Raw genomic sequence first — 13,622 nt, 5'->3', positions numbered from 1 at the left:
TGCTCCAGCACGGTGAGAATCTCCCCACGCTAGTCTGTTCCCATTTTGCAAGGTACAGAAGGCCAGTCCAAGAACCTGGCCGTCGCTTCACGTGCTGGAATGGACGAGTGGGAGCCGCACACCTTGACAGATCAGGCAGAACAGCAAGAGGATCGGAAAGTTATCCACGACTGCTTTGAGCGGAAATGTCAGATGTCTGCTGTTCTGGCCACCGACACCTCCACCCTCACCCGTGTGATGTGGGCATGTCTCATGGAGTGGGGGTTTCCATCACTCACCAGGTTTATCAAGGCCGCAGGAATTCTTTAATGGCGGTGAATCAATACTTGGAAGCTTTAGAATTCACTCGGAGCACCATGGACCCTGTTGGAAGATCCACCTGAGCCGGCGAAGTCACATCAGAATTGTCTCCTTGCCCTGCCCAATATGTTTTCATGAGAATGCTGCTCGGTTGAGGCCTCGAACATTATCAGAGGATGTGATGTTGATCCGATCTTGGCTGCTGCCTACTTACCCACTGGCTTACCACGTGAGAAGTCGAGACGTCTTTAACTACTTAGGAAAGTACCTGGTAGCTGATGGGTTGGCTCTTGAATGGCCTCTGCTTTGGAGACAGGTGGCATTCTTGACATGTACTTCTGGTGTAGATTGTTTACTGGACTGTTGGGCTGGTTCTGATCTGCTTTGCAGGTGTTTGTTTCCAGCATCGCATCTGTAGCAGCATATCCTTTGTGGGCCAAGGATGGAATTGTTTGAAGTCGTAAACGGTCGACAGCAGTAATCAAAAACACCAATTGACTGTTGAGCTCCAATATCTGCCCTTCTACGAGGTAGTCTGTAGGCTGTATGATCAGGGGCAAGGCTGAAGGTCGCTTTTCCATCCTGGCAGAAGCGTCATAGCGCCAAGCCTCGCCACGCTGTAGAGCCTCGTCGCTGTCATTACACCTTCACTTCCTCTCTTTTCCCTCGAAAACCCGAAGATGCTGCAAAATGTCGGTGGATATTGGATGGGAGAAGATTACCTCGGGCCCTGATGGCGCTGCCCTTGCCGAGAAAATTCGGGCTTTCGTCCATGACAAGTTTCAGCAGATCCCCCTCCCCCGTTTCATCAATGCCGTCCATGTCCACTCATTCGAGCTTGGGTCAGTCTGTCCCGAAATCGAGATCAAAGATATCTGCGACCCGCTTCCTGACTTCTATGAGGATGAAGAGGATGACGAGGATGACGAGGAAGGCGCCGAAGGAGACGTGGACACATCTGCCATTGGGTCTGCACAGAACGACGGGGCTGAGACCATGAACCAATACGTGCCTCAGGAGTCTGCCTCTTCTTCTCATCAACCACGTTCGGTGCCACAACTGTCCAACATCATCACGGGCTCAGGGAACGGTCACTTCAATGCCTTGGCCTCTATCAAGGAAGGACTCAGCGCAGGCGACGAGGCTTTTGCGGGGCCTTTCCCACGAAGTACGACTCCAGGCATCCCAGGCGGGACATCCAATCTCAGCTACTTCCATTTCCCTGGAGGCGGTCTTTCTGGGACTCAGACTCCATTAGCGGCAGTTGCAAGCGGAACGCCTTTCAGTCCTCGGCCCTGGTCGCACGACCCATCTCATAATTTCAGCTTGACGCATCAGACGCCTATTCATGGACCAACGCATATCAAGCCATCGGGCCAAGACACGACCGGTCACGACGATCCATCTACTAGACCTTCCACCGCAAACAGCATCTCGTCTCCACGTGGCTCAGAGTCCACGCCTTCATCCCCTCAGCTGCCTCATAGAGCACAGCCCGCCGGTGAGAGCGGCCAGGGCGATACTGCACTCGATGCACTGACGCCTTTGTCCGCATCTAGGCTTCAGAGTCGGCAGGTGTCAGATCTGCAAGTAGTGACAAGGGTCAAGTATGCCGGCGACGTGCGCATGACTCTAACGGCCGAAATACTACTTGACTATCCAATGCCGAGCTTCGTTGGAATTCCTCTCAAATTAGCCATCACCGGTTTGACATTTGACGGTGTCGCTATTGTGGCTTGGGTCAAAAAGAAGATGCATTTTTGCTTTCTCGATTCTGAGGACGCTGCTGCACTCGTCGGAGAAAGCGTGGCAAATGATCGACGGAAGAAAGCAGGTAGCACAACAGGTTCTGGGACCGGTCTGCCTGGGCCGCTGCAAGAAATCCACGTGGAGAGCGAGATAGGACGACAGGAGGACGGCAAACAAGTACTCAAAAACGTGGGAAAGGTGGAAAAGTTCGTCCTTGAGGAGGTCAGGAAGATCTTCGAGGAAGAATTCGTCTTTCCCAGTTATTGGACCTTCTTGGTTTGATGCCACAACAAGCCTGTCGGCGAGCTGCGGCCAGTAGGGTCGTCTTTCAGGGGTGATTCATCGACGACTTTTGAGTGATCGACCGCACTTGAAACGGGCTTCTCAATGTTCAGGGAGTCTGCCATCAAAACTGGGAATCGGCCCTTGACCAGCACGATAGGGTCTTACCCCCAGACCGGTCGCATTCCAGGAGAATTAGCCTCATGGTGGCCACGTCACGGGTTGCTTCTTCCGGTCTTGGATGGCTGCCGACGGTGCAACCAGGAATCAGGCGATGACAATCTTGGTCATCCGCGCTTTGGCTGGTCAGGTACACAACCAATAGCAAAGCGGTGGACCCCTGTCAAGATCTGATACAGCTGCCGCGGTTCGTGCCACGTTCCTCGACAGGGCTGTTATCGCATGGATAGGGGTCTCTGAAGCGAAAGGAGAAGCTCGAACTTTTGTTTTTCATTAGCAAATGAACATCAGACGACAATGGGGCATGATGGCTGCCTTCTGTGTCGGCGGGTTGAGAGGAATCCATGCTGAAAGCCATATCGAGCATTTGGCCGGCAAATGACGTCGCCATCTTGCCAGGGAAAAAGCCATAAATTCTCGGGCATATCTCGACATCGATCAATCTTCAATACTTCATCATCACAACTCAACTCTTCGGCCCTTGCCCATCTGTAACAATGCAGCGCCTTCACCGATTCTTTCGACGCGTCAGCTCCGGAGGCTCTTCTGCGGGCCCTCAAGCGCAGGTTGCGATTGCGGAGTCGGCTCAAGCTTCTGGACCGAGTCTGCAAATTGCATTGCAGAACCAGACAACCTCTAGCACTGTCTATGCCTACATCACAGGTCAAGCGATTGACCGCGGCAATGCACTATTTCTTCTCTCTGCGGACGGGCAAACTCCATTCTATCCCACCTCTCCCGGTGCGATCGGCTCGCCCATACCACAAAACTGTGCCATTGCTCTCGGAGCCCCGGGTAACACCGTGACTGTGACAATACCCCATGTCGCTGGAGGTCGCATCTGGTTCTCGATTGACGCACCTCTGACATTCCTGCTGAACCCAGGACCGGCGCTGGTTGAGCCGTCCGTCACCAATCCATCCGACCCCAACGCCAACACCAACTGGGGCTTTGCCGAGTTCACGTTCAACAGCGACCAACTGTACGCCAACATCAGCTATGTCGATTTCGTCGGCCCACCCATCGCATTGACCCTCACGACCCAAAGTGGTGCAACCCAGCATGTCTCCGGGATGCCTGCCAATGGACTGGACACAGTCTGCAATGGTCTGCGTGCTCAACAAGCCGCCGACGGCAAAGGCTGGGACCAATTGATCGTCACCCACAATGGACAAAACCTTCGAGCCCTCTCGCCTAATCAAGGGATGGTGACCAACCCTTCGTTGTTTGCGAACTACTTTGACGCCTACGTGAACCAAGTCTGGCAGAAATTCACCTCTCAATCCATGTCCATTGACACACAGGCCTCTTTCGGGGTCGCCTCCGCAAAGGTCAGCAGCAACGGCGCTCTGAATTTCGGAGGTTCGAGCTTTACGAAACCGTCCACCCGAGACATCTTCAGCTGCTCCACAGGACCGTTCGCCACGGGCTCCAACGCCGAGACAAACGCCATCATCCCTCGACTGGCCGCGGCGTTCAATCGCTCGACCCTGCTCACGGCGAACTCGTTCCCGGCTCCTCAAAGCTCGTATTACAAGGATCCCACCACCAATCACTACTCCCGGATCGTGCACTCGGCCAACCTGGACGGCAAGGGCTACGCGTTTCCCTACGACGATGTGCAGCCCAGCGGCGGTGCCGATCAGAGCGGCGAGGTGCACGCCGGCGATCCAATACTGTTCACCGTCACTGTGGGAGGGACAAATGCGAGCGTCAACCCACCGCCCAAGAAGGAACTGTGAGGAGGCACCATATACGGGAGTATGCACGATGGCGGTTGAGAAATTGGCGATGCAGGAGGTTCTTTGATCCGGCTTCTCGATTGGTCCTTGGGTTTGTTTCATGATTTGCTATTTTTCTTTCATCTTTTCAAGATTGGAAGAGGGGGATATCCTGGCTTGGACACTAATTGAGGAAACGGAAAGGTAGGGGAAAGGAAAGGAACGGTCACTCTCTTTTGCCCTTGGTTTCCATGCATGGATGGATAGAATGGCTCTTCTTGGTCTTGTGTTTTTGGATTCTGGCTTCAGCTATAGACTCTTGTGACGAACTGCGGCTTCGTTCTCTACCTCACTACCACGGAACTTCATGATTGCTTCACACAAGCTGCGCCTTCGCGTTCACATCGTCCCTCGGATATCGAGGCTGAGAGCCAGATAAGGATGGTTGCTTCGTACTTTCTATTCTTCTCCGGCGGTGAGGAGATGATGGAACCGCTCCAGTGCTTGCTTCCCTTGCTCCTTCCCAAGAGCCAGGGCTTCGATTTATCCCAATCAACACGCCATGATCAATCAGCTCTCAGTCCCTTTCTCTCATTGAGCCGGCAGGTGTGGTCCACCAAGTCCTTTCGCCGCTGTGACTTCGGCTGCATCTGGTCCCGATCCATCGGTCCATCCATATAGTCCATCCTGAGTCCTCCGTCCCGTCCATGCCGTGCGAGCTTTTTGACTTTAGCACGCGAGCCATGACAGGTTGGGAGGGTCTGCGTCAAGGGCTCCAGCAGGACTCGATGAATGAAGGAATGAAAGATACCTGAATGGGGACTTGGAGGCCACCGAGGCAACGATCGACGAAGGTCGAGACAGGGGTTTTCGTCGTGAAACCTGGGATGTCCGAGCGATCAACCCCGGTTTGAGAGCCCGTCTTCCACACACTCTCAACCACTGCTCGTCCATAGTTGACAGTTGACACCATCTCCCCCGTTTAGGGATAGGGTTAGCAGCTGATCGAGCCGATCAACCTTCCCGAGAAACGATTCAGACAGGGCCATTCCCAGCCTTTAGCGTGAGAGAAGAGAAAATTCGTCGCTCGTTGACATGAGCGCAATCACTTTTGACATCTCGTCAATCACTTCTTCATTCTCTCCTTCCGTCTCTGACCAGACAAATCTCCTGCTTCGCTTCGTCTAGAACGTGTCGGAGTGGGTGGTGCGATTGTGCTGTGAAGCAGAACTCGGTGTTCTTATTCGTTAGTTGTCCTTGCCCCCATTTGCGCTTGAGCTCGTGCTGCGCCGCTTGTGTCCACGACCATTCGGGTGCGCAGACAGTTGTACCGGGCTGGCACATCAATGCTTGGCTTTTGAGACATATTTAACCTTGGGCTTGCTCTGTCTGATTTTCCAGAGAAGGGTGTAGGCATGGTCGCCCGTGCTGACCATCGCGTGGTTAGCTTCGTTTTTTGTAATTTTGGGAAAAGCTTGCGAAAGTTCGTGGTTTGCTGAACTCGTCAGCTGTTCCGACGACAATTTGTGCTGCCGTCTCTTGGTGACAGAAATCTCGAAAGTCGTTTGCAAACATTGCAACATCGCAGCGGTGTATGCGTCACTGATCTATCTTCCCAGTCATTCCCGTAACTCCGCGAGGGCACTGCACACGAGCATGGAGTGGTGAGTCTTTCGCTGTTGCCTCCATCTCCTCCACGCTTACGCTGCATGTACCATCTTGCGATCCTCCTGGTTCTGGAGGTAGTCTCGGCTGAAATGCGTCATTCGCCTTCTTGCAGGCATGGTCGCACTTGTGTATTTGGAGCACATTTCGGCTTGAGTTGCGGAGGGCGTCGGAAAAGTTTTGACATGCGTGGTTTGGGTGATTGCCGAGGAGGGTGCTGCCCTCTCTAGAGAGCAACGCCGTTGACCACCATGGTTTATAATGGTTTCCTGGACTTCGCGACTTCTGATCTGCGCGAGTCTTGCGATTCCTCGGGAGTCGAACCTGCGGTGGGCGCCGAAACTCGATCGAGCCAGTCCCGCAAACGTTTCTGTAATTCCAGCTTACATATCGGGTTGGCGACAAACTCAGATACCATCTGCTCCTTCGTGTCAAGCAAGTCGGTCCAAGTGAAAATGGGATCATTGGTGGCGTCAGACTGTAGAGGTATGGTGGAAACCTCCGGGAGTTTTGACCCGGCGCAGTCGACATTGGGTACGGCGTATTATTCTGCGTGTCCATTGTCCTTGACGGGTTGCCTGTCTCCTCGAATTGCATTCTGTCCACCTCTCGCGCCCACGACGGCTTGAATATAGTTCCACGGCCGCGTTATACTTCTGGTGTTTCTCATATCTTGCGGCGTAAGCCGCCAGATATGGTCTGCGGACAACCCTTCAGACATGAATACTCGGAGCATTGTACCCCAGGCATGCCTGGGGTACAATGCAATGACTTCGGACAGCGTTAGACCCGCTGGGAGGGGGTCGTCCCTGTGGGGGATATTGTTCTCCCCTTCCTCTTTCATTGCGGCCGCGCTCGATGAGCCGCGAGACCGTGGGTGACCCTTCAGACAGGAACACAGGAGCCTCACATTGCCGGAGGCATTGCAGAGACCGAGCGAGCAGCCCGCCGGACGGCTCGTCTCTGTTGGGGTGCAGCTCACCCCAACGGCGGAAGCGTACCCAAGGGTTGTATGTGTATATATATATCGTAGAGTGTCGGACGGTGATGGTGATGTCGAGAATTCCCTCGTCACAGGACAGGGTTCATACCATCATTGCGTCCAAGAGCCTGACAATGACTTGACGACGTTTATTCATCCAGGCCGAAGGTCCCACCACTCGCTCTCTGAGGGTTTGGGAGCTGAGTCGGTCTGTGCTGGTGAGGCTGGCTGGTGTGGCAGTCCATCATCAGCAGCATGGTGGGCCAGGCTTTGAGGGTGTCTCTGATGTCGACATGTCTGTCGTTGCAGCCATCAGGTCGTCGACTATGCTGCTGTGCTTCTGTGCATCCCGGCTTTTCAGGGTTGACGCGGGTTTTTGGATGTGGGCTGCAGGGAGCTCAAGGCCCTCGCCATTGGCGACAAGATTGTTTCATGGAGGCAGAGAATAAAAAGGTATGCTGCAGTATGTCTTCCTCTCCTGTGAGCAGGGACCGAGGCAGAGAGGTGCTATTCGAGCCAAGAAGGCAGTCTGGAGATGGAGAAGGAAAGTCAGCAGTAGAGACTGGGGAGGAGGTTTAAATAGTTTTCTGCGCAGTGTGGCATGCTCTGTCGCGGGTCGCGGCGTCACGGAGTCATCAACGTGGGGAGAGAAGAGTCAATGAGGCTTCGCGATGTGTTTGCTACCTGTTTCATCTTCGCGCTGTCAGATCCACTCCCTACCTCCATGGAATGATTCATCCAAGGTGAATTCTGTGTTGAGGCAGGTGACGGATCGGTGGATTGGCACGAGAGAGAACGCGAAGACTAGCATAACCAGCGGTCGACCTATTTGTTCTATCTCTGTGCAAAATTGACAGATGCAATGTGGTTCTGTGACCGCCAGCTCTCAACTGCTGCCTATGCAAACTCTTCTGTTGTCTGTCCCAGTCTGTTGCCAGCCTGCAGCTTGTCTCTTCGTGCAAGAACTGTTTGCTTCCAGGCATCTCCAACACACATCACATCCAATGCTTTCGCCCTCTCCCAAGACGGTGATCCAGCAAGCCAACTATGTTCAGCTTTCGGAGGGTTTGTGCATCACACGCTTTGCAAAGCACCCAGTACCTTTGTGTACCATGACGAGGTTGAGATTAGAATCTTTGTCAATTTCAGTAGAATCGACCCGACAACCAGCATAGATCGAGGTCTCCATCTGCCTCCAATGTCGCACTTCTCAAAAGCCCGCTCACAATCACGCACTTCATCTCCTCCCCTACTCCTCTACCTCAAATCTTACTCTCTTTCTTCTGGTATTTCCTTCACCGGCACTGATGGCGACAACTCGGGACTGGTTGATCGCCTCACGAACTGTATGCGCAATCATTTTGGCGACAATAGGAGGGACGGCCTTGCAAACGGTCTCGTATTGTTCTTCTTTCGTCCCGAAGAAGCGCAACTCGTCTGGAATGCCTTGTATCCGTGCATATTCGCGCACAGTAAGTCTGTCATTTCGAACTGGAGGGGCAAGTCAGTTATCAAGTACGAAAATCAAGCAGACATCGCAAGGGAACTATACCTGGATGGATCCATTGCTTTGGACCGTTGAAGGTGGAAAGAGTTTGACTGTCCATCGATATGGTTTGGGCGCCAGGTGCAGCACAAATCCCCGTGTAGTGATTGTAGACATGATCGAGCGTAGAGGTCCCTGCATCCGACCCAGAAATAGGAGGAGGCTTGCACACAAAACCCGTGTTCGACGCGTTTCCAATTCGAGGGTTCTTGAAATTCAAGTCTCCGATCAGGTTCCCAATCGTGGCAGGAAGAGGGGATCCAGCGGCATATTGATCGAACTTCCAGGACAAAGGTACTCCGAAGGGTGATGCGATGACTGCAAGAATACTCCTTTCTTGCGGAACTCCGTACTCTGTCAGTGCGATCAGCGTTGAATGAACTGAAAACCCCATTTCAACAAGTCTGAAAAGCGTGCTAGAGTGCCTCGGCATTGCTGATGGATGTTGAAAAGCGGGAGGCAGTAACATGACGACGAAATCAGGTTTCAACACTTCGACAGCCTTGTCAACGGCATCCAGGGGTTTCAGAAATTGTCGCAACGTCGGCATCTGAGAGTTGTGAACGTTTAGTCGGAAGCATGCATGTTCGCTCGCGAAGAGGAGTACTTTGGGGGCCGCTGGAGCCGGGAGCTGGATAGGTAGGAGGTTTCCCGAGTCGAAGTCCTTGAACACGTCGAGAATCGGACCATCAAAGTATTGAGCCACAAGGTGTCGATTCTAAAACAGTCAGCATCCCGCACATGAGCTTCCGTGCCTTTGGCAGACTCATACCATCCACGTATTATGTCTTGCTTCATCTAGCCCAAAGGCTGCCTGAACCGTGAATCCCCTCGATGCAAATCCCTCCGAAACACCTAACACAGAAGGCGTCAGATCAAATGCCACAGGCGACACCTCACCGCGGAAGCTGCGTGGCTCCCAATCATAGTCGTCATGCAGGAAGTGATGAGACGCCAGAGGTGTTATAGTGGTAACACGCCCATCCGCTCCTGCTTTGGAAATGCCAAAACGACAGAATAGCCTCTCAGTGTCAATGTCTAGTCCTATATCAGCAGGATTTGAAAATTGGGCAGCGAAACAAACCTGGACGGTGTCGGAATCCATGGCTGACGCAGTTTCTACTAGTCCCGACCCGGCATGCAGATAGAATGTCGTTAAGGGGTATGGTCTCTGCATCCAGCGCCGTGCGCATCTTGTCAAAGTCACAGAAGTGCAGAATCAACTCTTGATCGTCGGATCCTGAGGTTCCAGTCGTCTGAGGCTTCTGAGGTGGGAAGACGGAACTGAGCATGGAGTACCTGGTGACGAGCAAAGAGTAGCTGAATTCAGCTCCAATGCTGTTTGGGATGACCCTGTGAACAAAAATGACCTGCTCACGTTCTTCTCCCTCCAACAGGACACGGTAATAGTGGTGTATCTCAAGACTGAGGTTTCGGTCCAAAGAGCGAAGTGGAGGAATAGCATCGTCGTCCACCTGAAGGCATCAGTCTGTACCCTCGAAAAAGATTAGCCAATAGGTTATAGGTGAGAACATACTCGCAAAGTCTGCTGGGGCGAAGGAACAGCTCGAGACTGTGCATCTGGACGATGTTGCTGATACCACTCCAGCCAGTCCTGCTCGTCCTTTTGCCATCTCGTTCTCTCCAATGCAACAACCTTCGAACGAGCAGAAGCTTTTGAACCTCGCGCTTTGATCTGAAAATTCTCATCAGAGTCACTGTCCTCTCCCGGCTTGTCATGATTCGAATTGGACTCAAGGCCCAACTCTAGGTCCATCTCTAGGTCCGAGTCTGGGTTCAACCTTGGGTAAAACCCTGGGCTCAGCGCTGGGCCATAGAGCGAGCTCAACGCTGGGCTCCTCGGGCTCAGTGGGCTCAGAAGCTGGTCGGATGAGGGGGTTGGTAGTCCAGAAAAAGACGGTCTTTCGGCCCGCGATACCATTGGGAAATAAACTTCATCGGGATCTAGCCCATCAAAGATAACTTCCGATCGGGTTTGAGAGACTGTTCGAGTCGGACAACTGCAAAGGTCTATTGCTTGATCTGTGTCTGTGGAACGCCGATGGGTATTTGATATCTTAGCGTTAGAAGTAGTCATGGGGTTATCAGTACAGAAAGAGTACTGGACTTAACGGCGGCATTTAACACTTCTGTCTTTCTTTGTCCACATGAACTCTCTTCATGGAGAGTAACCCAATAGTGAATGTATGGCCCATATCTTGCAGTGAAGACTCCACTCTCGTTGCCGGCCCATTTCACCTTCAACTTCTTGCCAGCATCCAGAACTGTCATTTTGATAGCCCGTGGCATTTTCCGGAGGTATTCGACGGCGTTTCTTCGAAGACAAGCAGCGGTCGCTGGGGCCAGATTGAGCGGAACGCGGACTTCTTCAAAAGCGGCCTCGAGCAGGTCCTGGATGACGTGGTCACAGAAGAATGGACTGTCGCTCTCCATCTGTTCTCCAGCAACTTTGAAAAATTCGCAACTAGATACCTGGTGCACCTGCGCAACGTCGAGCCATTTTGCGTGTATCTGAAGCAGATTTCGGTCCGCCGAGTAGAGGAGATCAATAGCTGTATCAGCTCCGTCCAAAAACTCGATTTTCACTCTGCTCAGTTCTGCATTCAGTGCGAATGAGCCTTTCAGAGCGTGGATTATATTGAGGCTAAACATGTCCTTGCCTGGCTGTACCAGTTCTGATGTCTCAAACAAGTGGTTTCTCTCCTCAAGAGGCGTGCGCATCAGAGGCGGCTCATGTCTTCTAAGGACCCACCAGATTTTCTTCCCGAGCTTCGCGGGCTGCCTCTTGAGTTCTTTCGAGATGATGTCCTCCTTTAGAAGAGATCAGATTTCGAGATTGTGAGAACGATTAATATTACTCACATCTGTGCTGGCGTTCTGTTCCCACGCACATCTTTCCGAGTAAAAGAAAGCTTCGGGATGGGACTCCTTCAGGCGCGTACAGAGATTCTGTGCTGTCAGTGGCGTTGTGTATTGGTAGGCTTGCACAATATCGGCTGCTTCTTCGTCTTCGGCGAATAGCTTGATGTAGGCATCGATGACAGAATCTCCCTTTAGCACAATAGCCTGCTCCCAGATGTTGGCCAAGGCTTTAGCTTCTTCATGTTCGTCTGTCATCCGCTGTCTATCGCGGTTGAATTTGCCTTGGTGGAAATTGTAGCCAAAACGGTAGGCTCTCCCACCTTGCGAGTATCCAGCAGACTCAGAGACGAGGAGGCCATGGAGGTAAATTCGATCTCGAAACCGAGGATCAAATATGAGGTCTCCCCTCCATGTGCGAACAATCTGACTTGATTCGGGAGGGTCCAGATCAATGGAGACCTTCATCCACGCACGGAAATCTTCCTCGGAGACTTTTTGAGCACCTTCCCGGTCTCTGGACTTCCCTATTTTAACTGTCATGTCTTCCCAGATGTAAGAAGTGAGCCCTCGCTGAACATCACCTGCCGCCTGCCCTCTTCTGTATGAACTTCGCTGCTCGCGCAACAGTTTGGCTCCAGGTTTGTTCAGAAGACAATAGAGCCGTGGGCGAGTCCCTTGAAAGCTAAAGTTCCAGCAGAATGAGTTCGTCTCAAACCGTACAGAATATCCATTTCGTCTCATCACTAGCGCAGCCAGCTTGAAACCTTCACCGTGGCCGCCTGCGAGTGCGTTGTTGTCCCGCTTGCTGGTCTCGCCGAGGTCCAGGTGTTTTCGGTCAAGCTTGGCTTTGAGATTTGTCAATTCTAGAATGCCCTGTTTGCTTTGGAAGCGGATGTAGCCAAGTAGACCAACCGCAGATGAGGTTACGATGATGTGAATCTCCTTATCATCATTCCTGACAAAGGTCGGTCTGATATAATGAGGAAGAACTCCGAAGGACTCAACAATGCCATCCTTCCTATACCGTGTCAGTTAGACAGAAGGTGGAAACCACAAACATGGTGAATCCCTCCTACCAGTTTTGGTACAATTCCCTGAAGGCATCCCTTGGCAGCCACTGTGGAGCGTAATCCTTGGCCAGCCCAAGGGGGTGGGTGGACTTCTTTAGGACCTCCTCGTCGTCGTTATCTCTGAATTCGGCATCTGACCCGTGGCCTTCGTAGTCATCGTCCTCGAGCTTCATGGTAGGGTCCTTCAAAGGACTGGACTTGATGTAGTGAGCCGTGTCGGAGCACAGATTTCAGGTTTAGAAGCAAACAGATGTGGAACTGAGACGGCTTGAAGAAGGGAGACAATAATGCGTGAAGGTTGTCCCACATAAGCGTGAGCAGAAGTCAAGAGAAGAGGAGAGGGTTCAGGCACAAGGGTGATCTGTTGTTGGGACAGTCGACTTAGTGTTCGCAAAGTCAAGATTCTGTGTGAAAGGAAGGCGAGAGGTGTTGCAAAAAAGGTCCTCGGGTGTTGACATGAGGATCAAAAAGGGTGAACATGCCGCCCAGGCGCAGTTCACTTCACTGCTGAACGGGAGAAGTAGATTGGCAGGGCGAGGCAAGTCTGCGGGAGGGCTGAAATTTCCATCAAGCCTGGATTCACCTTGCAGCGTTCGGAAATACCTGATCCTGACATCCTACAGTCATCTGGGCAGTACCTACCTGCCACATGCCCACGGAAAGCACTGCGTGCCAAGTTCTGAAGTGGCAGGGCCGACATCTACTTCTCTCTTTGGTGGTCAATTGCTAGTAGCCAGATACGCATCGTCGCTGCCGCAGTTGTTTGCCAGGAGACAGCCACAGCCCACCTTCTTGGCATTGTGGCAGCAGATGCAACAGCTGTCCCATAACATCGTGGAGCATACATGTTCAGCTGAGGCTTTTCGAGGTGCGGAGGGTTGGGTTCTCTCGGAACGGTCACTGATTCTGTCGCTGCAGCATTAGGACGGTTGATTGACCTCCTTCCCATACCATCGAATACCAGCGAGGGATGGAAGGAGAAAGCAAGGAAGAACGAGCATCACCTTCCCATTAAGCTAGATGCATCATCTCTCATACATAGACGATGACCTCTTTGCGAGATGATAAATAAAAGTTGACAAATGCCAGTTCCAAGTCGCGGAATCTCTTTGACCTTTTCAAAAAGATCCGGAAGTTTTCTGGTCCGACCCGCCCTGGGATTTAGCGGCCAGGCACCCACAGGCCTCCACAGGCTTCCTCCCAAGGTCCCAGATTTCTTCGGAACAAATCCTCCGGCTTGGGGG

The 13,622-nt window shown here is 52.5% G+C and overlaps 4 protein-coding genes across 4 annotated transcripts; 2 read left to right on the top strand and 2 right to left on the bottom strand.

The window, feature by feature from the left end:
• Nucleotides 1-990: 990 nt before the first annotated feature.
• On the top strand, nucleotides 991-2,331 carry Z520_02455 (uncharacterized protein; the record flags this gene model as incomplete). The annotated part of the gene is made up of 1 exon (XM_016772969.1): nucleotides 991-2,331. One exon carries the CDS (start codon nucleotides 991-993, stop codon nucleotides 2,329-2,331), a length of 1,341 nt encoding a protein of 446 aa, XP_016636439.1.
• Nucleotides 2,332-3,008: 677 nt separating this feature from the next.
• Z520_02454 (uncharacterized protein) lies at nucleotides 3,009-4,253 on the top strand (the record flags this gene model as incomplete). Its single annotated transcript, XM_016772968.1, has 1 exon — nucleotides 3,009-4,253. The coding sequence occupies one exon, from the start codon at nucleotides 3,009-3,011 to the stop codon at nucleotides 4,251-4,253; it is 1,245 nt and encodes a 414-aa protein (XP_016636438.1).
• Nucleotides 4,254-6,441: 2,188 nt separating this feature from the next.
• On the bottom strand, nucleotides 6,442-6,741 carry Z520_02453 (uncharacterized protein; the record flags this gene model as incomplete). Its single annotated transcript, XM_016772967.1, has 1 exon — nucleotides 6,442-6,741. One exon carries the CDS (start codon nucleotides 6,739-6,741, stop codon nucleotides 6,442-6,444), a length of 300 nt encoding a protein of 99 aa, XP_016636437.1.
• A 1,387-nt stretch (nucleotides 6,742-8,128) lies between these two features.
• Nucleotides 8,129-12,551, bottom strand: Z520_02452 (uncharacterized protein; the record flags this gene model as incomplete). The annotated part of the gene is made up of 8 exons (XM_016772966.1): nucleotides 8,129-8,370; nucleotides 8,432-9,143; nucleotides 9,198-9,463; nucleotides 9,510-9,900; nucleotides 9,963-10,474; nucleotides 10,549-11,257; nucleotides 11,309-12,326; nucleotides 12,385-12,551. 8 exons carry the CDS (start codon nucleotides 12,549-12,551, stop codon nucleotides 8,129-8,131), a joined length of 4,017 nt encoding a protein of 1,338 aa, XP_016636436.1.
• Nucleotides 12,552-13,622: the final 1,071 nt, after the last annotated feature.

The sequence above is a fragment of the Fonsecaea multimorphosa genome (genome assembly GCF_000836435.1).
Source record: "Fonsecaea multimorphosa CBS 102226 unplaced genomic scaffold supercont1.3, whole genome shotgun sequence".
Taxonomy (NCBI): Eukaryota; Fungi; Ascomycota; class Eurotiomycetes; order Chaetothyriales; family Herpotrichiellaceae; genus Fonsecaea; species Fonsecaea multimorphosa.
The sequence above is the reverse complement of the archived record's forward strand: the minus strand, read 5'-3'. Positions and strand labels throughout refer to the sequence as shown.